At 47.0% G+C, this 26,249-nt stretch overlaps 1 protein-coding gene across 5 annotated transcripts in view; it reads right to left on the bottom strand.

Moving 5' to 3' along the window:
- Positions 1 to 26,249, bottom strand: part of STARD8 (StAR related lipid transfer domain containing 8) — a 162,075-nt gene that overhangs the window by 70,462 nt on the left and 65,364 nt on the right. The window contains exon 1 of one of the 5 annotated variants that reach the window (XM_001376514.5): positions 3,378 to 3,807. The exons of 3 other annotated variants lie outside the window; for them this stretch is intronic. In XM_001376514.5, coding sequence (XP_001376551.3) covers positions 3,378 to 3,516 — 139 coding nt within the window. In that variant the 5' untranslated portion in view covers positions 3,517 to 3,807. Of the gene's footprint in view, positions 1 to 3,377; positions 3,808 to 26,249 lie in introns of those variants that run through there. One more of the 5 variants, XM_007506943.3, reaches the window with a different exon arrangement.

Genomic DNA, 26,249 nt, shown 5'->3' with positions numbered 1-26,249 from the left:
TAGGACCCACCCAGCCCGACTCTTCCAGTCTTGCTAGGACCTATGGTAATGTCATTTACATATGTGATTTCCCAGACACACCGGAGGCTCCTCCCCGTCCCCTTTCCTTAGCATTCCCACTCCAAGCCAGAAGGAAGGAAGGCCCTCTAGTCCCGTTAGACACTTACTAGCTGTGTGACCCTGAGCAAGTCACTGACTTCACCTCAGCCAGCCTCAGTTTCCTCCTCTGTAAAATGGGGACAATAATATCACCTACTCCCAAGGGTCATTAGAATATTAGTTGGAAAGCACCTTTAAGGTTCAGTGTAAAAGCCTAGCTAGCTAGCCATTAGCTAGTGAACAATGCAGGGGTTCAAGCAGGAGCTGCCCAGTTTAGATAACCCAAGGCCCCTGCCCTCAGGGAGCTCAGGAAGGCTATAACACCAAATGACTGGAATATAAACAGGGATCTGGAGGGAGAGAAAACGTGGAATTCTGGGCTGAGTCTTGAAAGATTGGGGGGTTCACTTCAGGTACTGGAAATGGTGTGAACAAGGGCAGAAAAGTAAAGGCATAGATTCAGAGCAGGCAAGGCACAGAGGGTGGTCATTTTGTAGGGGAAGAGATAAGGATGCAAAGGAAAACTGGATTCAGATGGAGGAAGGGCCTTGAATGCCAAACTAAGGAATTTCAGCTTTATTCCACAGGTAAATCCTGGAAGGGGGTTTCCCCTCAAAATAGAGTGACTTTAGGCAGGTAACCTGCCCGAGATGGAGATGGAGAGGGTAGGGGAGAGAGGCTGGGAGTGGTGAATGAAGGCTATTAGGAGACTATTACAATCCCCCAAGGGGGAAGCGAGGAGCCCGGGTAATAGGGGGGTGGTAGCTGGAATGGAGAGGAGGGGCTAGAATCCAGGACACCTGGGAACTGGCTGAGGGGGGGGGCAGAGGGGGAAAAGGGAAAGGGAAGGGGGAGGGGAAGGGGGAGGTGACTCAGGATTCCAGTCTCGCTAGCTAGGAAGACAGTGGGACTATTAACATAGATAGGGAAGGCAGGAGGCGGAGCAGCCTTGAGGCAAAGATGCCTAATTAGAGATCAATTTCCAACAATAATAATAACAACTTTGAGGTCAGAAAAGCAGTTTATAAAGCGGCAGAGAGCAGGCTTAGGACTGAGGTTCGAGTCCTGCCTGGGACTCTGGGCTCAATTTATCCACAACCAAAAGCAACTGGCGATAGGCATCAGAAGAGGGAGTTTTTTTCACCGGGACATCCTTTCACCTAAGAAATCGCAAACCCAGTCCCCTCCCCTCGAAAAAGCATGGAACAGCGATTTTGAATTGATCTTCATGACTCGATTGCCAATGGGAGACCTTGGACAGGTCCCTCCCTCTCTTGGAGCCTCAGTTTCCTTACCTGTAGAACTGATTGGGGGAGGAGGGGAATGTACCCTCCCACTTCTAGAGCTAAAATCCTAGAAAGGCCTCAGTTTCCCCCTCTGTAAAAATGAGGGGAGGTACTAGGCTGCCTTGAAAGTCGCACCCAGTTCTCTTAAATCTAGGACGACTTCAACTTTCAGGAACTCCAAACCTCTCAGTCCCTACTGCACCGTGGTGCAGTGCAGAATGGGAAAGGCTTGAGGGGGGTGGGAAGTGAGTGAGCACCCTTTGGGTGGGCATTCTATCCTCCCACACAGTCTGGACTGACCTCCCCTCTCAGTACTCAGCCCCTAGATGGAAGGAAGACAGTTTTGCTTTTAACACCCACTTGCCAGGGGCCAAACTCCGACCTGCCATTACAGGTCTCCTGGGATTTGGCCATTTCGAAAGGAGTCCAAGCTGGACACATTCAGAATGTGTGTGTGTGTGTGTGTGTGTGTGTGTGTGTGTGTGTGTGTGTGTGACACCTAGGCACCAGGCTTGGCCAGGATGGGGCAAATGACAGAACCAGGGGCAGAGGGCCACTTTGCCCACACTAAGGACCCTCTGGTTCAGCCTTCTTTTCTAGAAGACTCCCAAGATGGCCAAGGCAAGCTCCATACAGGAATCCAGGTCCAGGGGATCCCAGGGACCACAGAATGGCTAGTGAGAACTATAGAAAATTCGAGCCTTAGAGCTCATTGGACAGAGGAGGAAACTGAGGCTCAGGTTATTCTGGGATCCTAGATCTAGAGCTAGAAGGCATCTCAGAAGTCATTTAGTTCAACTCCCTCATTTTACAAAGGAGGAAACTGAGGCCCAAAGAGGGCCAAGGCCCGCAAATGGGCTGCTCCCATCACATTCCCTTTTGGATTCCCCCAGCAGCTAGCTCACTTCCCTCAACCAAGGCCAGTCAGTAAACATTTACTGCTGGCTACCAAATGTGCAAGGGACTTGGGGGGGGGGGGGGAAGCTTACAAAGAAGTCGAATAAGACCCAATCCTGCCCTCAAGGAACTTACAGTCCAGTAGCAGAGAAACCCAAAATACCCACATCAAAAGAGAAGGTATTTAGTTTGGAAGTGCCAAATGAATGGTATAGACATTAAGTGCTTTAGGAGTTTAGAGGCAATAACCCTCCCGGGACGCAGAATGAGCATGCCCAGATGCCTCTAGATTTCCTCTTCCCCCCACCCCACCCCCAATTTCCCCTCCCCCTAGGCTCCTCTGTCTGGGAGTCATAGGGCAAGAATCCCAACCCTATTTCCTATTTCCTCTATCTGAGAGGGGCTGGGATGGGGGCTGGGGGGCAGCGCTCCCGGAGAGGAGAGGGCATGGAGATTGGAGGTTGGGGAGCCTCTAGAGATGCCCGGATCAAAGACATTTGGCTGGGGAGAGTCCCTGGGAGCAGGAGGAGTGGGGCCGAGGTGGGAGAGGGCCACAGAGACACAGACCGAGACAGGACGGAGTGAGAGGCAGGCAGGCAGGCAGGCAGGCAGGGAGGGAGGGAGGAAGGGAGGGAGACAGAGAAAGGGGAGAGAGATGGGGTCGAGAGGATGGGGACGTGGGTGGGGGGAGAGCAGCCAGAGCCTGTTGAGGGGGGGGGAGCTTAGAGGGAGATCAGGGGGCAGGGAAACCGAAATCAATAGGGAGGGGAGAGGAAGCTATAGGAAGGGGGTGCCGGAGGCCAGCGGGAGCCCGAGAGAAAGGGGGGCGGAGTAGCGGGAGAGAGACGAGAGGGGCTCCAACTCAGGACGAGGAGATGGGGAGCCAGAGGTGGGGGCAAGGGACAAAGGCAGCCAGGAGTAAAGGAGGTGATGGCAGGGAGAGGGGAAAGGTGGGGCGGCGGCCGCAGGAGATGGGCTGGGAGGGAGGCGGGCAGCGCGGGGCGCACGGCGCAGCACGGAGAGAGGAGAGGAGAGGGATCGGTGCAGTCGGCGGCTGGCCGGCCGAGCCCTGCCCCGGGCAGCCAGCTCTCTCACCTGGTTTCCAGCGCGCCGGGTTCCTCGGTGGCCCTTTGGCGCGCCACAGGGTCCACGTACTGGGCTTGGGGAGGCGCAGAGGCGGCCCAGGCCCGGCCCCGGCCCCGGTCCCCGGCCCCCGGCCCCGAGGCTGGTCCATGTGCTGCCGCAGCGGCTCTCGGTCCGGCCGCCGCGCCGCGCCGCCCCGCCCCGAGCCCGAGCCGGGACCTGGAGCGAGCTAGCAGGACGTGGAGCTGGATGGCAGGGGGAGGGCCCCGACGGCCGGACCGGACGGGCTGCACCGCCCCGGCTGCTCCGGACCCCAGAGCACCGCCTCCTTCCTCGACCCGGGGCGTAGCCAGAGGGGCCCCCGCCCTTCCCCGCCCCCCAGGCCTGGGGAGGGGGGGGGGCTTTCACTGAGACTCGGACCCGGGCGCGCTCCTTCAGCCCCAGTGCCACGAGGTCTCCCGCTCCTGGCCCTTCTCTCGCCCCACCTCATTCCTGTCCCCAACCTTCCGAGCCCCTCCCCTCCCCCCTCGGGAAGTAGCGGACCATCGGAAACCGCCCCCGGGGCGCTGTGTGTCCTCGGGCAGGACGCTTCCTCTCTCTGGGCTTCGTTGCCTTTGGCATCGGCCGCGAGGACCCAGAGCCTTAAGGGTTGCAGAGAACTTCGCACAGGTCCGGCCAGTTTGGATCCCGGCGTTTCACTCTGCCTTTGGGGAAATCTGAGGGAGATGCCGAGAGTGACGGGATCTGGGCGCCCCCCCCCCCCCGGGTCCCCACGGCCTTTTCCATCGCCCTTGACAGCCCCTTCTGCCTTCTGTCCCGGGCACCGGGCACCGGGCGCGGCCGTGACCAGCCCACCGCATGTGGCTAAGAAGGGCCGAGGAGCAGAAAGCGGCGTCAGCGGAGTGCCCGCCCGGAGGCCAGAGCCAGGCAGCTTCGGAAACTTCCTCAAGCGGGGCTGGGAAGGCCGGGACAACAAAGCACCCCCCCCCCCCGTGCCCCAGGCTCTCCCCTACTCTGGGGGCTCTGGTCGGGGCCCCTGGACCAGCTGCGCCCTGGGGGCTGCCCGCACTGCAGCCTTTCCCGGTGACCTCGGATGTGCTGGGGGGCACCCCGACGGGAAAGCTGAAACCTTTTCCCTGGCACGTTCGCTCGACCCTCCCACCCCCTCGAGCCATTGTCCTTCTATCTCTTCTTCCCCTTCTCAGCCAAAGTCCAGGAAAAAGCTTTTTACACCAACCCTTCGAGGTCTCCTTTCCAGGTTCATCAATCAATCACGTCCGGCCTTCTAAGGCTCCATGTCCCCCAAGGGTCTGCCTGCCTGCCTGCCTGCCTGCCTGCCTGCCTCCCTCCCTCCCTCTCTCGGTGTCTCTGGCTGTCTCTGGCTGTCTCTGGCTCTGGCTCTGGGTCTCCCGTGCCTTCATTAATTATCTCCGCGCAGATGACGCCGCCGCCGAGCTCTCCAAAGGTAACCCTAGCCATTTCCAGCCCGAGGTCCCGTAGGCTTTAAGGCTCAACCCGGCCAAGCCAGAGCTCGGGATCTCCACATCTGCTAGCTAGCAGCCCCTGCGCAGTTTCCCCCGCTTCTCTGGAAGGCGCCACCATCTTTCCAGCCCCCACTGGGGGTCCTCACAGTCATCTGCGGCGCCTCCTCCCCCCCCCCCCCAGCCCATCCCGAGCAGCGGCCCACCCTGTCCCCACATCTCCAACAAGTGCCGCCTCCTGTCTCCTCACTCCGCAGTCACCTTGGCCCGGGTCCTCAGCACCTCTCCACTGGGCCAGCGCTACCGGACCACCCCCTTCCGGGCGAGCCGCGCTTTCCCTTTTCCAAAGCATTCTTCGCCCAAGTGCCAAAGGCTTCTTCCTGAAGCGGGGCTCAGAGCGAGCCACTCCTCCCTTCAAGAAGCTTCCTTGGCTGCCCATTGCGCTGGGAGCAACATTAGCACTGAAAGCCCTTCACAGCGTGACTCGGTTATTCCGGACCCCTCACTCACTCTAGATGTCCGCTGGACGCGCTCCTCCGCCCCTTTAAGGCACAACTGGCCCCCATGCCGGGAGTCCTTCCCCTCCTCGCCCTTACCTGCCTCTTGGAACGGAGGATTCTTTTCAGACTTAGCCCAAGCGACTTCACCTTCCAGGACCCCAATCCCCGTCTCTCCCTCTTCCTCCCGCCCCCGTCTGTCTCTCTGTCTCCCCCCCCCCCCCATTTCCAATGGCTGCTGGAGCCGGGTCAAACCGGCTCCCAGGAGCCGACTGTTACATTTTTCGTGTGAACATTCACACCTCAGAAAATCGGTAGCTCCGAATCAGGACCTGATTTATTGTTTTGCTAATTGTCTAGACGTAGGAAAGTGACAAAGTGTTAATAATAGAGATTAAACTTAAAAGCGTGTCAGGTAAGTGGGTACCTTTCCCCCCTCCAGAGAACTAGCGGTTAAACATTTGGGGGGGGGGGAGAGCCAGGTCTGGAGACGGGAGGTCCTGGGTTCCAATCCGACCTTAGACACTTCCTAACTGGGTGACCCTGGCCAAGTCACTTCAGCCCCACTACCCAGCCCTCCCCGCTCTTCTGCCTTGACACGGATACTCGCTATTGATTTTGAGACCAAAAGTACCGGCGGAATTGACACGTTTACCAGCACGCTCCCGTCTTTGTATCCGCAGTGCCAGTGTAGACACTTGCTGAGGAGATGCTTCTTGATCGATGGATTCGCCCTATTTCCCCAAACAACCATATGGCCCCAGAAAGCTGATGGAGCCTGGAGGTGGGGGGAGGCCAGATGTGGGTGGGGGCGGGAGCCCCGGCTTCCGAGTTTAATAAGCCAGAGCAATACTTTATACCAACCCCTAGGCTAGAATTCCAAATCCAGCTGCGGCTGCTCTGCTCTTTGCCCAGCTGTCTGAAGCCACAAGGTGGTAAGAGACTCCCGCCTGACCACTGCCAGGAAGACCGGGTCTGGTTGCTGGACAAGAGATCGGGGAGCAAGTCAAATGGGACACCCCTCGTGGGGGAATTCATAAAGTGACATTCCGCCATTCTGCAAGCAAAACTGGCTACACCCTGGAAGTGGGCTGCAGCTGCTCCTTCCGCACTCCAGACCCATTTGGTCCTCACTACAATCCTGCCCCGCGGAGTTGGCTTTTATTACTCTCTGACTTCTGCCCAGATGAAATGACTTGCCCAGGGTCACACAGCTAATGAGCAAGATTAATTAGTTGGTTCCAGTCTTTCTGACTCCAAGGCCGGTAATCTATTTCTAATAACACACTGTCTATTTGGTGGGGGGTGGACAAGAGGGTCTCTAAAGTCTCCTCCAAGCCGATACTAGGGTGGTTTATTCCATATTGTTTATTAAAATATGTTACTATCACCCTAAATCCTCTGGGCTTCTGCTCCTGAATTCCAGGGCCAGGGAGAAGGCCAGGGCAGCATCACTGAGTCTCCGGAGTCCTGGCAGCAGCAGGACACCCTGGCATAGTGGATAGAGTGCCAGTCTCAGAGCAGGGACAAGCCTGGGTTCAACCCCACACCCCACATATGCCTACCGATCAGGTGACCCTGAGCAAGTCAGTGCCGCTGGCAACTTTCAAGGGCTATAAGTTGTAAGAGCCAATGCCAAACCTCTGGAGTGGGTCCCGTCAGCTGTTGGGTTTTTTCCTGGAGAGAGAGAGGGTGCCCAAGTGTTCCGGCTTTTACAGAAGAGCCGAGCAGGAAAGAGGTGAGCCCTAAAGCTGTGACAGGGGTGGTGCAAACAATCAAACCATGCTTCGTGCCAGGGAACTGGATTTTGAAGATCCCGGCAGCCCTTTATAGCATCATCAAGCAGCAGAGCTTCACACCTGGTTAGCAGGAGTAATTCATTTCAATAGGAATTTGCCAGATGGCAGAATGACTGGGTGACCCAGTAGATCAAGTATTATTACACTTGGAGTCAGTAAGACTTGAGTTTTAATTTTAGCCTCAGACACCTTCTAGCTGGGTGGCCCTGGGCAAGTCACTGAACTTCCCGGGGCCTTAATCTGTAAAATGGGGATAATCATATACCATTGCTTCCTGGGTTATAAGGAAGACCAAATACACAGACGGAAGATTTGCAAGCTGCTACATAAATATCAAAATACTGCATGCATACTAGCTATTATTATCCCAAACTTGCAGCCCATAGCATACACCTCAGTGGCACCAAAAAGGGAGCTTTTACAGGCTCTTTAGGACCTGGTTTGCAGCACTTGCTCTAGACACAAAGGTTCCTAATTGCAGCTTTCCCAAGACACCTTCCCTGCTCTGAGACAAGACCGCCAGCCAGTCCCCTGGCTGCTTGCTTGAGTCTAAAGTCTTCTTCTATTCTTCTGCTTATTTGGGATTCAGTAAATCCCAACATGTGTGTGTGTGTTCGGGTGAGGGTGAAGGGTCTCAAATGCATGTATGTCTTTCTTCATTGGCAATACCCAAATATTAATAGTATTTATCTAGTTCAGGGTTTGCAGAGCACTTTACAAATATCTCTTCCTAGAGAGCTAAAGGGACCTTAAAGAATTCTCATGGTTGCAGTGGACAGAGGACAGGATTTGGAGTAAGAGGACCTGAGTTCAAATCCTATATGCCACATACTACCTGGGGGGGGGAGACCTCTGGGCAAGCCATTGGCCTTCTAGGGGCCTCAGTTTCCTCATCTATAAAATAAATGTCAAAGATAAAATGATCTCTAAGGCTCCTTCCAGCTCTAAATCGGCAATCCCAGGATTAAAGATCATCTAGTTAATTAACTAATCAACCCCTCCCTCCTCTCCTGGCCTCTGGGGTAGGGAATCTAAGGTTCTTTTTCTCCCTCCCTCCCTCCCTCTCTTCCCTCTCTCTGTCTCCTGGCCTCTGGGGCAGGGAATCTAAGACCCTTTTCCTCCCTCTCTCTCTTCCCTCCCCCTGCTCTTCTGGATTCCTGGTCAGCTGTCCCAGAAAACAGGAACTGATAATGTGTTCTATATTGCACGGACTTTTCATTCGAAATGCCACCTACCCCTCACTCCCCACGTCCAGCCTGCTTTTCTGTGCATGGGTGGGCAGGCCCAGTGTCTCTTGTCTCTTTAGCCCTGCCCCCAGTCCCCCAGTCTGGAAAAATGACTAGTAGCCCCCCCAAGTCTGAGGGCTCCCTAGCCCTTTCGCTTCTCCTTTCCCTGCTGAACCCTCTGTCTTGGTGGCTGACTCAGGGACAAGTTCCCCTCTGAGGAAGATGAGGCCCCACTCAGCTTCCTCAGGCCCAGTGGGGTTTCCCTTCTGCAGAACAGAAGGCAACCCTGCTGCTTCAGGGAAGGCTGGCCGCAGAAGCCTATTTCCCATATAGGCCACCCTGTGGGGGAACAGAAAGGAAGCCTGGGCCAGGGCACGGAATGTTGGATTTAGAGTCAGAGGGGCTGAGTTCCAATTTCACCTCTCTCACTTACCCCCTGTATATCTTGGGGCAAGTCCCTTCCCCTCCTGGGTCTCAGTTTCCTTTTCTGTAAAATGAGGGGGTTGGACTAGGGGTCCTCTGAGGGTCTTCCACGTCTAGACCCAGGAGTCTATGTTAGACCTCATCAAGTCCCTTCCCCTCTCTGGACATTGGTTTCCTCTTCTAGGGACACTGGCTTCAGAGGGCCCTTGCAGCTCCTAGGATCCCTAGTAGAGCCTGATACGGGAAAAGTCCGACAATCCGTCTCATAGATAGAATCAGAGGCCAGTTATTGCTAGTAAAATAACCACATTTCTGTAGCACCTTATAGTTAACAGAGACTGCCAACCTCCCATCAACCCTGGGGGAAGTTATTATGATGTCATTTGATGGCAAGGAAATGGAGGTTCAGAAAGGTTCAGCAACTTGCCTAAGGTTACCCAGCCTCCAAGCTTGGACTTGAACGAAAGTTTTCTTACTCCAAGCCCAGAATTACTGAAGTAGAAAATGGAATTATTTCAATGACATCACAATAATTTAAGGCAGTCAGCAGGTTCCTCCCATCAAATCACTTCTCCATTTTCATACCTAACTCCTTTAATGTGGCACAATTCAAGTCATAGGCTTATATTACAGACTCCTAGATCTCTGGCTATAATGGAACTCAAAGGCCAGCTTACACAACACCTTCATTTTACTGAGGATGAAGCCAAGGTCCATGGAGAGGAGGTGATTTGACCAAGGTCATACATAGAATCCTAGATCTAGAACTGCAAAGGAGAACCTCAGAGGCCAGCTGGTCTAACTTTCGTCTTTTATAGAGGAAGAAACTGAGGTCAAGAGAGAAGAAGTGATTTGCCCATCATCACACAGGTAGTAGCTTCCAGACAAGATTTGAATCCAGGGCTTCTGACTCCAAATTGAGCATATTTGTCCTACTTCACAGTCTTCTTCCTCAGTAACTCTTCCTTTTCTACAGTGAATGAGAACCATTGCCTTCCTGTTACCCTTTGACCTTACATCACTGCCTCTTCTTGATTAGTTACATCACAAGGTAGCAAATTCCCAAAGATTTGGTATAGATAAAGATATGTAGAAATATATTTTTGGTATATATATATGTATATATATACACACACATATATAGATACACACACAGACCTCAGTGATGAATGAATGAAAACTTTAGGCTCAAAAAATTTAGGCTCATAAAAATGAATCATGGGATTTAAAGTCAGGAAAAACCTTAGAAACCCTCTCGCCCAACACTTCCAAAAAAGGGTAGTTAATTTCTCAAAGTCACCCAAATGAGAAACAACCCAGCTGGAATTAAACTTCCAGTCTTAGATAGCTGAAGGGTTAAATGCATTTTAAAGTTTATAAAGTACTGAAGATGATACTCTTATTGTCTCCATTTTACAGATGAGAAAACTGAGACTTGGTGGTTGAGTGATTTGCCGAAGGTTATACAAACAGGTAGTGGCAGAGTCAGGCCTCAGCCTAAGTCTTCCTATTGCAAATGAACAGGGATCTCTACTACCCCACACTACCTCCCTACCTTCCATTCTCCAGAGGAGCAACAGCTAAAAGAGAAAGAATTGGGGGCCCTACGGGATCAGAAGTGAGTCTCCCTATATGTTACTTTCTACCAATGTACTGACTCTAGGTGTGTGTGTATCCACTCTTCTTACTGACCCAAGTGTGGAGTCCTCAAGAGAGTGTGTATCAAGTTAATTGGGGAAAGGGGGGAATGTCCTTGTAGCTACTGCCCTTTTGATGCTATATCAGCAAGTGCCTTTGTTTCCAAGCTAATTGTGTCTACTGGAAAACTATTACAGCTTGACACCCTGGTTGGGTAGACCTGATCCCCGGAACACGTTAAACCTCGAAACTCCAACTCTGTCTGAGTGGAAGGTGGGGTAACCCCAGAGAAGGTCCCACATTCTCATAAAGCATACCTTTTCAGTCATTTCTAAGGCCATGCATTCGACTCATCTTCTGGGACGTGCACAGTTCCTGGGTATTCTGGTCTGGATTCTGCTCCTTCTCTCAACTTGACATTATTTCATGAGAGTCTTTCCAGATTTGTTGGTATTCCTCAAACTTATTTGTCTTCATCGTATTATAATATTCCATTGCATCAATGGCTGGCAATTTACTTGTCCATTCCTCTCTGGTTGAATATGTAGGTCACCTCCAGGTTTTTGCACTTACTTAATTCTGCTATGAAAGAAAATCTCGGAGCGGATAGCTCTTTCTGGTTTGTTTGTTTTTGATAACATTTTCAGGATATATTCCCAACAATGGAATGATTGGGTCAAAGGCCAGGATTATTTTTGTAACTTTTACTGTGTACAGTCAGACTGCTCTCCAAAAAGATTCTGCTCATTTGCAATTCTACCGCCAATGGATGAGTGTACTGCAGAGGAATCTGCAGCATTGAGTTTCATTGCTTTAAACTATTTTTGCCAATTCAGTGGATGTGAGATGTTTCCATTTGTAGCTCTAATTATTAGTGATGTGGTACATTTTTCAAGTGATTATTGACAATTCCTGTTTCCTCTTTTGAAAGTTGTCTGCTTATCAAAACCAGAAGAACAATTTCTACAGTAACATCAACATTGCAAAGAAAAACAAATGTGAAACACTTGGGAATGCTGATCAAAGCAATGACCAGCCATGATTCCAGAGAATCATGATGATAAAGCGTGCTACTCACTCCCTAACAAGAGGTGATAGCTATAAGTCGCTAAATGAGACACATATTTTTGGACGGGGGAAATGTGTGGATTTGTCTTGTTTGATTATGCAGGTTTTTTCAAGAATTATGGGATTTTTCCTTTTTCTTTTTTCTTTCTTCCTTCCTCCCTTCCTCCCTTCCCTTTTTCTCTCTTTCTCCTCTCTTTTTCTTTCTTTCTCTTTCTCTCTCTTTTCCTTTCTTTCTTTCTTTCTCTCTCTCTTTCATTCTTCTCTCTCTCTCTTTCTTTCTTTCTTTCTTTCTCTCTCTCTCTCTCTTTCTTTCTTTCTCTCTCTCTTTCTTTCTTTCTTTCTTTCTTTCTTTCTTTCTTTCTTTCTTTCTTTCTCTCTTTTTCTTTCTGTCTTTCTTTTAATTTAGGCAGAGGATTTGTGGGAAACATAAGAATTATCTATAGTATTATCCAAAAAAGAAGAAAAAGAAAAAAGGAAAATGTAAATGTCCAGGAGAGAACAAAAGACAGGTCAGAAGAAAGTATCAACAAGCCCGGCAATTCTGTAATAACATGGTGGATTTGTTTGATCATTAAAAACAAGCTATATACAGTAAAGATTCCAAGGTTCATATGTAAGTCTGTTTTGGTTTTTTTAAATATATAAAATGTTCAGGGGATTAGGATATTCATTAAGTTTAGAACACAAAAATAAAATTAATTTTTAAAAATGATAATTACCACCTTACATTCTTTGACCATTTTATCCACAGTGGAGTTTCAAAAGCAAAATATTTACATGTCTTATACAGCTAAAATTCAATGGAGTTGTTTTGTGAAAGATATGGGTCTAAATCACTTCCTTGCCAAATTGTTCCCAAATCCCAGATTTGTTAAATAACAAATTCCTTCCCCAGTTTTTATTTTCTAAATCTTTTGGTATATCTATTCACTAACATGACTCACTTTTTCTATTTATGCTCTAGTACCAAAAAGTTTGGATACTAACTGTCTTGTAATATGTTTTAATATGTTTAATGTGTGTACTAGGTTTTAAAGTCTGGGAGTCCAAAACCACTTTTATCAACTTTTCTGTGTGTCTTTTGATCTTTTTGCTTGCCATATTTTTTCCATATAAATAGTATTGGGATCTCTGCCTAATTCTATAAAGAAGTCCCTTAGTTTTTTTATTTCATCATAGTGAATATAGAAATTAATTTGAAGAGTATAATGACTTTTACTATATTAGTCTGACCCATCCATGAACACTGAATGTCCCTAAAATTATTTCTTACACTTTTATTTTGTTTTTAAAGTAGTTCTTAAAACAGGTTCCATGGTTATCAAAAATTCTAAAAGGTTAATTGCTAAATATCTTATAAGCAATTTTAGTTATTGTAAAAGGAGTTTTTATTATGTCCCCTATACCTTTATTCCTAATAAATAATAACACAGATTTTTTAAACCCTCACCTTCCATCTTAGAATCAATACTGTGTATTGGTTCCAAGGCAGAAGAGTGGTAAGGGCTAGGCAATGGGGGTCAAGTGACTTGCCCAGGGTCACATGGCTAGGAAGTGTCTGAGGCCGGATGAAGATGATTTTTATGAGTTAGTCTCATAGCCGGCAACTTTACAGAATGTGTGTGTATCAGCTAGCTTTTTTGGATTGAGGCCATTTGATTTTCTAGCTACACAATGATATCATCTACAAGCCAGGCTTTCTTGACCTGTTCATTTCCATTGTTAATGCCTCTCATTTTTTGGTGGTTTATTGTAATAAGTAGGCTTTTTAATATGATGTCCAAAAAAGACGTGAATGAGTTTCCTTACTTTGTAGCAGATTCTAGCAGGAAGGCTTATACTGTTCTGATATATTATATTATATTGCATTATCTCCTCCCAAATGTTCAGATGGGCTTCTTGTGCCCATCAGTAGAGTCTTTGGAGCTCATATTGGTCTGATCAGCCATGGTTGGACACGCTGTATGTTGACCCCGACACAAGAGATGTCATTTTGGTCCTCTTCCAGTACAAAGGCCAGCAATCGATCCCCTCTATCATGCCTAGAAATCCATTCTATTCATTCTGTACTCCTTATTTGTATAGTGGGGGTAGGATCGGGTGACCTCTAAGGTTCCTTCTTCTACCTCAAGTCCTATGATGTTTCTAGCCTTATTTCCTGTTGCTTATCTGTTTAAACACCGCACCAAGCCCACTTCTATCAACACATCTCCTAGTTTCCTCCCTCTACACCTTTGTTCATGCTATCCTCCCTCCTGGATGCCATCCCCACTCCTCTGCCTATCTAAATCCAACTTATCCTTTGAGGCACAGATAGAATTTCCGCCTCCTCTGTGAAATCTTCCCTGCTCACAGTGATCTCTCCGTCTTCCCTCCTGACACACAGAAAGCACTCCTTGCGTGTGTGCCACATTGAATACTGAGCCCCGACTTCCTCGTATGTATGTATGTATGTATGTCAACATAGCAGGAGCTTGATCGATTGAGAAAATGGGAATATTGCAAATGAACCACCTGTTAATGGTGAATCACCCTGCGTACTTTTTTCTGGCCTAGGTAAATATTTACCAGCAGCCCATTGGTTATAATGTCAAGAACAATGGACCTGGAATAGAAGACCTGAGTTCAAGCTTGATATCCTCAATTGACTGGCAATTGAGTGACTATCAGATAAGTCCCATAAGCTCTCAATCTCTTCCTCTCTAAAACAGGAACAATGACAATCGTCAAAAGCTTGTCATTGTAAAATAACTAGTCAAATCGAATTTAATCTTCCTTGTTATTTCCGGTGGAAATCTCTAATCTGGACTCTGCAGGAAGGAAGACATTGGAGTGAAGTGAAAGGGAGAGAGAGAGAGAGAGAAGATCTGGGTTCAAATTCTTACCCTGTGGTTTACTACCTGGGTGACACTAGCAAGACATTTTCCCTCTCTCAGGCTGTTTCTTCTTCTGTCAAATGAGAGGGCTGGATTAGATGGCCTCTGAGGAGCTCCAGCTCCCTGGGCCTCAGTTTCCTCCTCTGTAAAATGAGGGATGGTTTCTGCTGTTCCTTTTAGGAACTGGGATGTCAGGAAGTCTTTCCTTACATTAAGCCCAAATCTGCTTCCCTACAAAGTTTCAACACTTGCTCCCACTGGAAAACCATTTGTTGGCCAGGATGCCAAGACCCCGGAGAGCTGGGGCAGCAGAATCTCTGGGGCCAGCCCTTGGTCCAGAGTCCTGAGCACACGGGGGGCCTGAGGCCTGTCTCCTTGAAGCTCCTTCCTTGCCTTGCCTCTGGACTGCCCCGGCTGGCTGGCGGGACAGAGTCCCTGTCTGATTTCCCCCCTATTGTTCTTTGTCCAAACCCCGCCTGCTCCTCCCATTTCGCGGCCTTCCCAGGCATATGTGTCTGTGCTCATGAGCGCTTGTGGCTGTATGCACACCTGGCCACTTCGAGGCTATTGAATTTCTCCATGTTTATCCAAGAAACTTTGCTTTGTCAGCTCATGCTTCCGGGATTCTGAACTCGGTTATTTGGGGATGCCTAGCTGAGGTTCAAGGAAGTGAGGGATTCCCAAGAGAGCTTTACAACGTTTATTCAAGAAATGCCTTGTGGGCCTGCTCTGATTAGCTGGGCCTGAGTTCAGAGCCCAGGGGCCAGGCCAGGGAAGCAGGCCTTTAGCACAGGCAGGCTGGACCAAGCCAGGTGATGCATTTTTTGTCCTTGTTTCTCCAGCACCCACACCAGCCTTGGCAAGTGGGGCAGGGAGAGGGATTGGACCTGGGATTCCCTAGGGGTAAGGAACTCCCAGGCAAGGAAACTGACTCCTTCTCCATGAATTCTCGTCTGAGATTGATACCCAGAATGTTGGAATTTTAAGTGACTTGCCCAAGATCACACAGCCAGGATGAATCCGAGGCTAAATATAGACCTAGCAAATTGGTGAATAAATTTGTGTTGAAACACACTGAAGTGAATTATATGAAGAAGGACAGGCTGAGGACCAGCCAAGGGGGTCCCTTACAACACTGTGTACAAAATGACAGAAGCAGTAGCAGCTTCTTTATGCATCACATTCCACCATAAAAAGAAAGCCAGGGGCACCTAAGTGGCTCAGTGGATAGAAAGCCAGGCTTGGAAAAAGGAGGTTCTGTGTTCAAATATGACCTCAGCCACTTCGGGTGACTTTGGGGGCAAGCCAATGCCATTGCCTAGCCCTTACTGTTCTTCTGCCTCCAAGAAAGAAGGTAAGGGGTTAAAAAAGCATCAGACTCAGAAAAGAAAGAAGGAAATAGGCATTTATTAAGCACCTACTATGTGCTAAGTGCTGGGCTAAACCCTTTACAATTACTATCTCATTTGATCTTCCCAACAACCCTGGGAGGGAAGTGCTATTAGTATCCCCATTTTATAGTTGGGGAAACTAAGATAAACAGAGATTAAGTAACTTGCTCAGGGTCACACAGCTAAAGTCTGAGGCTAGATCCAAACTCAGATCTTCCTGACCTTGGTGCTACTAGGTGGGTTCCAAGGTGCTACCTAGATGGGTTCTAGTCCCTTGATTTGGATTCAGAAAATCTGAGTTGGAATCCTATATCTACTCCTCATGCCCTGTGTGACCTTAGTCAAGTCACTGTCCTGTTCCCATTCCCCTCCTCCCCTATAAAATGAGGAGATCAAACAATGTAATTTCTAAGGTCCTTTCCAACTGGGAATACTGTGAACCTACTTGTAATGGGACCTGGAATGAAATTGCTTTGCTTTTCTGGTTTGCTTATATGTAAAAGGGAGATAGTGATACTTAAAACACCTTACTCTATAGATTGGTAGAATTCTCAAGCTAGGAATTGAAGGATCATCTAGAACAATGCCCTCATTTTATGGAGGAAGAAACTGAGGTCAGAGTAGGCACACTCCTACTCCAGCCATCTACCTCCTCATTCAAATTGAGACCCAGAGTAGTATCAAAAGAACCTAGATATAGGGTTAGAAGGTATCTCTCAGGTCATCTAGTCTTATTCCCTCACTTTACAGAAGAGGAAACTGAGACCCAGGAAGAAGAAATGACCTCCCCAAGATTAGACAGGGGGGAAGCACTAGAGAGATTTGAACCCAGATCTTCAGACTCCAGAGCTCTTTCCACTGTAGCATGCAGACCACACCCTTACATCCTCCCCAATTCCCCAGTGAAAATGGAAGCTAGATGGCTATTAGTAGCATTACTAAGTGTTTTCTATATACTAGGCATTGTGCTAAGTGCTGAGGATACAAATACAAATAAGCAAAGTAGCCTCTGCCCTCATTGTAATAGAAGAAGACAACAACACATGAAGTTGAACAAGACAGAGGGGTATTGTGAGCATATGGTGAGATAGAGGGAGGCCATGACTGGAAAGAGGTGGGGAGTAAAGATAAGGACGAAGTTCATTATCATAAGAGGGAGGGGGCCTCAGGGACAGAGTTGGTAGCTGAAGAAGATGAAGATAATAGTGGGAGTGTAGATGTATGTTGAGGAGAAAACCTGGCTCACAGAAGAGATTCTTTCCACTGTTCATTCCCACTTCACCCTGCCACATATACACTTTTTAAATTAAAGATATTGAGCTCCAGAGAGGGGTCCATCTATTACCATGCATCCTTCTTGAGAAACAGAAATAAATGGAAAGAGAGAGAGAGAGAAGAGAGAGAGAGAGAGAGAGAGAGAGAGAGAGAGAGAGAGAGAGAGAGAGAGAGAGAGAGAGAGGGAGAGGGAGGGAGACAGAAACTCTCAACTTCTTTCCTTTCTCCATTTGTTACTAAACATAATTCTCTGACCTCCTTCCTTCCTTCTCCTCTTACCCTCCTTGGGAAAGCTTATGATTGGAGATGAGAGAGTTTGGCAGAATGGAAAGAGTTCTAGGATCAGGCTCCTGAGTGTCCTACTGTCCACTGGCCATGTAACCTTGGGTACTTCCCCCTTCCTCTCAGAATCAATTTCCCCCTCGACAAGATGGAAATTATATTATGGACCCCTCCTAAGTCTTGGGCAGATGTAAGGATAACATAGGATGAATGGGAATGCTCTCAGTTATTTCCTCAATCATTCTTGGAAGGTTCCTTACATTACATTTGTGAAGATTAAAATTAACTCTCTCCTGATTATGAAGATTAAAATTGTAACCTTGCCTATTTTTAGATTTAATCACCAAAAGTATAAACACCCTACTTAAAAGTTGAGTATGGAGATCTGCCAATTTTTAGATATAATCACCAAAAGTGTAAATATCCCACTTAATCATTAAGTGGGAGGTCTGTGACCCACATGTGCAATAATGGGTGATGAATCAGAATTAAACTAACTGCCCATGGGCAGTCCTAAAGCAAAGTTTAAACTGTGATTGGTAGACATAAAATTAGGGGAAGATACAGGAAGTGATGCAAAAGAAGCATCTTTAAAAGGAGCTGTCACTTCCTGTGAGAGATAATTCTTCATTCTTTGGAAGTGGAGACTGGAGATAATTCTTAATTCTTTGGAGTGAAGGTTGGATTCGAGACCCTGTTCCTGGTGGAGGCTGATCTAAAATCTCTCCATTTGAACTGACACGTGGTGAGTGAAAAGCTGACTCAACTGCTGGATTTTCTGGAAAAAAACTAACCTCAGGAGATACTTACCTCTTAATAGAGACTTCCCCAGGTCCTCAGCTTTGCCAGGGCCTAAGAACTAACTCTCCCTGCCTGGGTAGAGCCAGGGACCTGAGTAAATTACTTAGTGCTTAAGCTAGATATCTTACCCTATACTCTCTCTGATTTTCTTACTTCACTCTTTCTACATTTTATTAATAAATTGTAAATAAATCTCTTTGGAATAAATATAAATTCCTGGTGACCACAGTCTTAAATAATCCAGTCCAACCCTTTTAAAATTAATCCCTTTTCCCCCTTACACATTACAACTGAGAACTCTTCTTCCAGATTCCAAGGGAAGAGCCCCAAGATAGTGCCAATGGAGTCAATGACTGAGGTAGCTCTGTAAACAGAGAAAAGGCACTGACATTCGATGGACAGCCCTGTTTCCCAACCACAATAAGGGCCTGGAGCTCATATAAAGGACATCAGTGGTGGCTACCAGATCTCTACCCCAAACCATGGCATATTGAGACTTCCAGGTAAAGATGGCTGCAGTGGAGAAGCAGGACTCTTCCTCTCCTCACCACCAACCCATATATGGTGCCTCAAAAGGATGAAAACATCAATTTCAGATGAAAGAGGGACTCCACAGTAGGGTGCAGCATTGAGGATACATGGGATTTGGGCATTTCCATAATATAAGGGGGTGAAATAGCTCCCACCAAAACGTGAGCTGATCAACCCTCTCCCACTCCACCTATGGTGCCAGAGTCAAAGCCAGCAAGTCAGAGTCAGAGCTGGGCAATCTCAAGAGCTGGTTAAGACCATCAGGGACTTACCCCTGAGAGCAGCTAGACTTGGGACCCCAGGAGGCTAAAGAGTGTGGACCTTGGGTGCAGAGAAAGAGCAGAGAGGGACAGCACATAGTAGAAGCCACAGATACTCGAAAAGTAGCCTCAGACAAAAACCAAGCTCCATAGCTCCATACACAGAGATCCTGTCCTCCTCATTTGGACTTCTGGCTGGGAAAGGAAGGAAAAACCAGCACAGCAATGGCCAGAAATGCCCAAGAAATACAACATTCAACCACCAAAAAGAACAAGAGAAAGGCATTGATCCTGGATACTTTTTATGGAGAAAAAAATCCAGACTACAGAAGAGACAGCAGAGGACGACAAACAAGCAAACACATCCAAATCTTCCAAAAAATGGAAATTTGCCACAAGCTCTTGAAGAGCTTAAATTTGAGATGATGAATCAAATGAAGAAGATAGAAGAATCTTGGCAAGAAAAGTGGGAAATAGTTCAAAAAGAAAATAACAGTTTAAAAGACAGAAACTCCCAATTAGAAAAAGAAGCCCAGAAATCAAATGAAATGATAAGCAAATTGGAGACCCAAATTAAACAGTTGGAAGCCATGAAAAGCAGGACAGACCAAACTGAAAAGGAAAATTAAAAGATCATAGTGGAAAACCAGCCTTTAAAGATCAGAATTGGGCAAGTAGAAGCTAATGATCTCACAAGACAGCAAGAATTAATATAGCAAAGTCAAAAGAGTGACAAAATAGAAGGAAACATGAAATATCTTACTGAGAAAATTAATGACCTTGAGAACAGATCTAGAAGAGACAATTTGAGAATCATTGGTCTACCTGAAAACCCATAAATAAACAAAAACCTTGACATCATACTAAAAGAAATTATCCAAGAAAACTGCCCTGATGTTCTTCAATAAGAGGGCAAATAGACATTGAAAGAGTCCATAGATCACCCTCTACATTAAATCCCCAAAAGACAACCCCCAGGAATATAACTGCCAAATTCAAGAGTTTCCAAGCTAAGGAGAATATATTGCAAGAAGGCAGAAAGAGACAATTCAGGTATCAAGGAGCACCAATCAGGATTACACAGGATCTGGCAGCATCCACACTAAAGAACCGCAAGGCTTGGAATACAATATTCGGATAGGCAAGAGAATTGGGTCTACAACCAAGGATCACCTACCCATCAAAACTGACTATACTTCCAGGGGAAAGTATGGACATTCAACAAAATAGAAGATTTCCAAACCATGACATGTTGAGCATGGTGCCAGTGGGACTGAGCCTCCAGTCAGTGGTACAGAGGAAAAAATGGAACTGATTCTGAGTTAGAAAACCAGAGTTCAAATCTTGCTTCAGATACTTAATATCTATGTGGCTTCCCTTCCCCAACCTGGGCCTCAATTTTCTCTTTTGTAAAATTAAGGAGTTGGACTGGATGGCTTCTAAGTTCCTCTTCCAATTCTAGCTCTATGATTCTATGTGGACTTTGGCCTTTGCCGCATGGTGCCTCAGTTTCCTCTTCTGTAAAATAAAGAGGTTAGCCTTAGCTGGTCTTCAAAGTCCCTTCTAGAACTCTAGAACTCTAAAGCTCTAGAACTAGGATCACATGATTCTCCTAAGTCCATAGGTAGAGGAGTAAGCATCCATCAGACACTGTCAAGGCGCTCTGAGTCTAGGATCATAGTGGTCCCTGTAATTTGTGACAAACTGGGACCGAGGGAAAAGTGACTCCCCAAATTCAGAAAATCTTAGGATTTGAACTGGAAGGGACCTTAGCAATCATACTTGTCTACCTAGTTAGAAGGTAAGTATTGTTTTGTTCTTTGCATTTGCATCCCGGACACCCAGCACAATGTCCAGCGCAGAACAGATGCTGAAATGCTCCTTGATGGACTGGTTATTCTGATCTTTTTCCTCTTCTTTTGCAGATGAGAAAATGGAGACTCAAAGAAGTCAAATGACTAAGTCCCTGGAGAGTTCTCTTGACCTCTTGCCTGGGCACAGCAATTACAATCAACACTTCCATTATTTCTGAAAAAGTCATGACAGGTGATTGCCTTATGTTTCTAGGCACTTTCCCAGGAATTTTCTAGACCACAACTCCCTACCCTGGCCACCATTTCCCTTTATGTGTCATTTCATCCATTAGAATGTAAGCTTCTTGAGGGCAGCCGCTAGCTGCCTTTAGTTTGTGGATCCTCAGTGCCCAGAACATAGTAAATACTTAATAAATGCTATTCATTCATTCACAAGGGATTTTATAGTCTTCAGATCTGGAAGAGATCTAATGGATCTAGTCCACCCTCTTCCCTCCAGTTTGAATCTGAAAAAATGGAGGAAAGAGAGATGAAGGTCAGCTGACTCTGACCTTGAACAAGTGTCTTCCCTCTGAACCCCAAAGGTTGGAGTCTTCACTTCAGAGTTGCCTCTGATGCATACTGGCAATTCACTTAACTTCTCAATGTTCTGGGTAACTCTCTAAGGCTATATATGTTGAAGACCAGTTATAGATCCCAGGACCCTCAATCTAGTAGTGGCAGGGCCCTCAGAGGCTGTCTAGGCCAATCTTCTCATTTGACAAAGGAGGGAACTGAGGCAATTATCTTATTTGACAAAAGAGGAAACTGAGGCACAGGAAGAGGAAGTGGCTTGTCGTGGGGCACACAGCTAATAAGTGTAGTAAGTGTCTGAAGGGTCTGGGAAGAGCCAGGGATGCTTCTTGGGAAGTATTTAGGGGTGTGACTATAGGGTGTTTGTTTTGCCCATGTAAGTTATGTGTGGGGGTTATCTAAATGCAGCTCTAGGGGTGGCATGAATAGATCTCTCTCTCTCTCTCTCTCTCTCTCTCTCTCTCTCTCTCTCTCTCTCTCTCTCTCTCTCTCTCTCTCTCTCTCTCTCCAAGGGAGACTTTGATTCCTGCCTGAAGGAGATCAGGAGAAGGAGCCAAGAGGCCAGCCACTGTGCTCTCCTCTGAGAGGGGATATAGAACTAGAATTATATGTGTTAGCCTTCTAAAATGTTGGTTATCTAGGGGAATTTTTTTCTAATTTAAATATAATTTTATTGTCATGCAAAACCCCCTTCCATAATGGTCATTGTGCACTCATGTGCAACCAGAACCCCTAAATAAAACCAACAATACACCGATGTTAAAGATGACTCCAACAGTTCTTTCTCTGGAGGTGACAGCACTCCCGTCAAAAGTCTTTCAGGATTGGCCCAGATCGTTGCATGGCTGAGAGAAGCCAAGTTTTCCCAGAGAATCATGGTATCATATTGCTGTTCCTGTGCACAATGTTCTCCCAGTTCTGCTCATTTTATTCTGCATCAGTTCCTGCAGATCTTTCCAGCTTTTTCTGAACTCATCTTGCTTATCATCGTTTATTTCAGCACAGTAGGATTCCATCACCATCAGATACCACAACTTGTTCAGCCATTCCCCAATTGATGGACGTCCCCTCAGTTTCCAATTCTTTGCCACAAAAAAGAGCTGCTACAAATATTCTTGTACAAACAGGCCCTTTCCCCTTTTTCATGATCTCTTTGGGATACAGACCCCGTAGTGGTATTACCGGATCAGAGGGTATGCACACTCTGACAGCTCTTTGGGCATAGTTCCAAATTGCCCTCCAGAATGCTTGGATCAATTCACAACTTCACCAACAATGCATTAGTGTTTAGGGGAATTTTTAATTAGGCTTAAGCCACTTTCTGGATCACCATCCCTTAAAGAAGAAGAGCTACTTTGATTCCTTCTTATCAAATGCTAGTTACACAAAAGACCATCACTAATAATGAATAGTGAGTAAACCTATTTAACCAAACAGACAGCAAACTGAAATCAGAGAAGTTCTGCAGAACAGAATATACCAGACAATACACACAGTGAATGAGCATCCTCACTAGTAGCAAAATGTCTCAACTTAACTGACAGAGCCTTAATCTCACTCCAAGGGAAATTTTCCTGAAGTCTTTAGGGAAGCAAACTGGAAATCAGGGACAAAGAGAAGCCAGATTTCTCCTCCATGTCTGCTGTTTGAAGCTATTTTCTCTCTCCACTAGTCTTCCTGAAGAGGCTAAAACCACGTGTCCTCTCTTGTGAAGCCAAAATGAAGAATATCCCTCCTCTCCCAAGTTCTCTAGGTTAACTCCACTCATGTAAGTTGAATCACCATTCTCTCCACCAGTGAGGATAGTCTTACACAAATGTTCTGGGTTTGAACCTAAGTTAGACTGCCGAACTGCTCCTTCGCAGTCTTCCTTGTTGTTTCATCATATCATGTTCTCTAACAGTGGGTGTTCCACAAAACTCGGTCCTGGGCCCCCTTCTCTTTTCTGAGATCACTTGGTGATTTCATCAGCTCTCAAGGTGTTCAATTACCATCTCTGTGCTGGTGACTCCCAGTTCTACATATGCAATCCATCTTTCCCCTGAGCTGTAGTCTACACAGCTTGGAGATGGCTCATATTCACCATATCCCAAGTACAATCCATTATCTTTCCCCCAGACCCACTCACTCGTCTTCCAAACTTCCCAATTTCAGTTGAAGGCACCACAGTTCTTTATCTCTCAGGTGCATTGTTTCAGTGTTATCCTCGATTCCTCAATCTCCCTCACCCTCCATACCCAATTAGTTACCAAATCTTGCCATTCCTCATTCCTACCTCCACAATATCTCTTGAATCTGAACCCTTCTCTCCACTCACCCAACCACCACCTTAGTTCAGCTCCTCACCATGTCTTACCTAGGTTATTGCATTTATCGTTCAGTCGTTACATTCATGCCTGACTCTTTGTGGCCTCATTTTTGGTTTTTTTGGCAAAATACTGGAGTGGTTTGCCATTTCCTTATCCAAGAGGAAACTGAGGCAAACACAGTGAATTTACTTGCCCAGAGTCACATGGGGGAAAGTGTCTGCAGCCAGATTTTGAACTCAGAAAGACGAGTCTTCCTGACTTCAGGCTTGGCACTCAATCCACTTTGCTATCTAGCTGCCCAAAAGAAGCCTCTTCCTAACTGGTCTCCCTGACCTAAGTCTCTCCTTACTATATAGCCCATCCTCTATATAGTTGCCAGTGTGATTTTCCTTCAAGGAGTATCTGAGTATGTGACTTCTCTCCCCAAAAACTCTAGTGGCTCCCTCTTGCCTTCAGGATCAAAAAGAAGTCCCTCTGTTTATCATTTAAAGCCCTTTCTATAAACATATATATATATAGAGATAGATAGATAGATAGATAGATAGATAGATAGATAGATAGATAGATAGATAGATAGATAGATATAACCTAGGTAAGCAAAACTTTACATAGCAATTAGGTAAGGAGCTGAACTAAAATGGTGGTTGGGTGAGTGGAGAGAAGGGTTTGGATTCAAGAGATATTGTGGAGGTAGGAATGAGGAATGGCAAGATTTGGTAACTAGGTGGTTATGGAGAGTGAGGGAGAATGAGGAATCATAGATAATGCTGGTAGACAAATATATATATATATATATGTATGTATGTATGTATATATCCCTTTTTAACCCAACCTATCCTTTCTCACGGTACAGTACTCCCACTCCTGTATGAGATCTGGCCAAACTGTCCTCTCTGGTCATCACACACTATACACCATCTCCTATCTTGGTGTCTTGACAAGTCATCCATCTTTCGTACCTGGTATGTAGTCCATCTTTCCCTCCACCTGTTAAGAATTCCTTTCTTCCTTTGCCATCTTCTACACGGAACCTTTCCTGATCTCTACTTTGGCTTTACTTCTCTAATTACTCTGTAGTTAACTACTTTGTGCATAACTGCACTTCGCTTTCAGTCTGTGTGGCAGATACTTATATATGTGTTGTTGTCTTCCCATTTGAGTGGGAGCTCCTTGAGAGTAGGGACTGTTTCATTCATTGTCTCTGTCTCCCCAGTGCCTAGCACATTGCTTGGTTGATTGATTGCTTCTTTTCATTTTAGAGGTCTGGGCAAACTGAGGACCCAGGAGGGCCAGTGGCTGGAGCCAAGTGGTGGAAATCAAGCCAGGCAGCAGCCCAGAGCTGAGCCTGGGCCCCCTGGGAGCACCCAACCACACTACCTTGAGGTGGAAAGCTGTGGATTCTGTGTCCAAACTGTACTTGAGCTTTTCCACGTCCTACATTTGGCCTGCGGGAGGAGGAAGGAGTGAATTCGCTGAAATAGAAGGTTTTCAACCAAAAGTAACAAACCCCAACTCCCCAGGGACACATCTAAAGCCTCAACTGCTTTCCATCTGAACTTCTGAACTCTTGCAGAGGTGGGGGAGCCTTGGTGGGAGGGGGATACTGGGGGGAGCCTCGGCTCCAAAGTCGAGTTTCCTATTGCATCTCAAGAGGTGCCCTGTCAGCCCAAACAGCTTGATGGGTCGGGTGCCACTGTTGCCCTGGACACGTGAGGAGAGGGCCTATCCACCCTCTGCCCCCCCTTAACCACCTGCGGTTGCATCTCATGCCTGACTGCTGAGTCATCCTGAGGTCCCTTCAGCCCCAACATCATCTCAGAAAGAAAACCCCCAATTTCGCAGCTACCAGAGGCTGCCGGTTCCCAGGGGCACCCAGTTTGGGCTTCCCTGAGGCTGGCTTCCTAGGAACTCAGAGGGGAGGAAGATGGGCAGGCAAGGGCTTTTTAGCGTCCATAACCACAACCCCAAATGTAGCCAGGCTCAAAGATCCTGTCCCAGAAAGATCTCCACCAGTTAGTTGCTCAATAAACATTCCCCAAATACCTTGTAGGTGCCCCTTCTCTGAGACTTCTCTGAGTCTCAGTTTCTCCATCTGAACATCTGAACATTGGCAGGAGTGTTTGAGACCTGAAGTCAGGAAGCCTGGATTCAAATTTTACCTCTGTAGGGTACTAGTTATAAGACTTTGAACTAAACCCTTTGGTTTAGTATAAAACAAGGAATTGTAGGACATCAGAACTGGATCGGGAAGAGTTCTCAGTGGCACTCTAGTCCAACTCCCTCACTTGACAGAGAGGGAAACTGAGGCCCAGGGAGGGAAAGGGCTTGCCTAGATTACATACAGGATCCTCGATCAGAGCTGGAAGGGACCTCAGAGGTCACCTAGTCTAACCCGCTCATTTTACAGAGAGGAAAACTGAGATCCAGGGAAAGGACATGACTTGTTCAACTACAATGGTAGTAAGTAAAAGAGGTAGGATTTGAACCCAGATCTTGCCCAGGTACTCTATCCATTCCGCTGTACTGCTTTTAGTAGCATACCTCTTTGATCATGGAAAAGGGGAATAGAATGTAAAAATAAGGAACACATGGAAGAGAATGTGCTCACTGAGGGGCAGGGGATCTCCAGAATGGGGCCAA

This window comes from Monodelphis domestica, chromosome X (genome assembly GCF_027887165.1).
Source record: "Monodelphis domestica isolate mMonDom1 chromosome X, mMonDom1.pri, whole genome shotgun sequence".
In the NCBI taxonomy this organism is placed as follows: domain Eukaryota; kingdom Metazoa; phylum Chordata; class Mammalia; order Didelphimorphia; family Didelphidae; genus Monodelphis; species Monodelphis domestica.
This window is presented reverse-complemented; position numbering and strand designations above follow the sequence as displayed.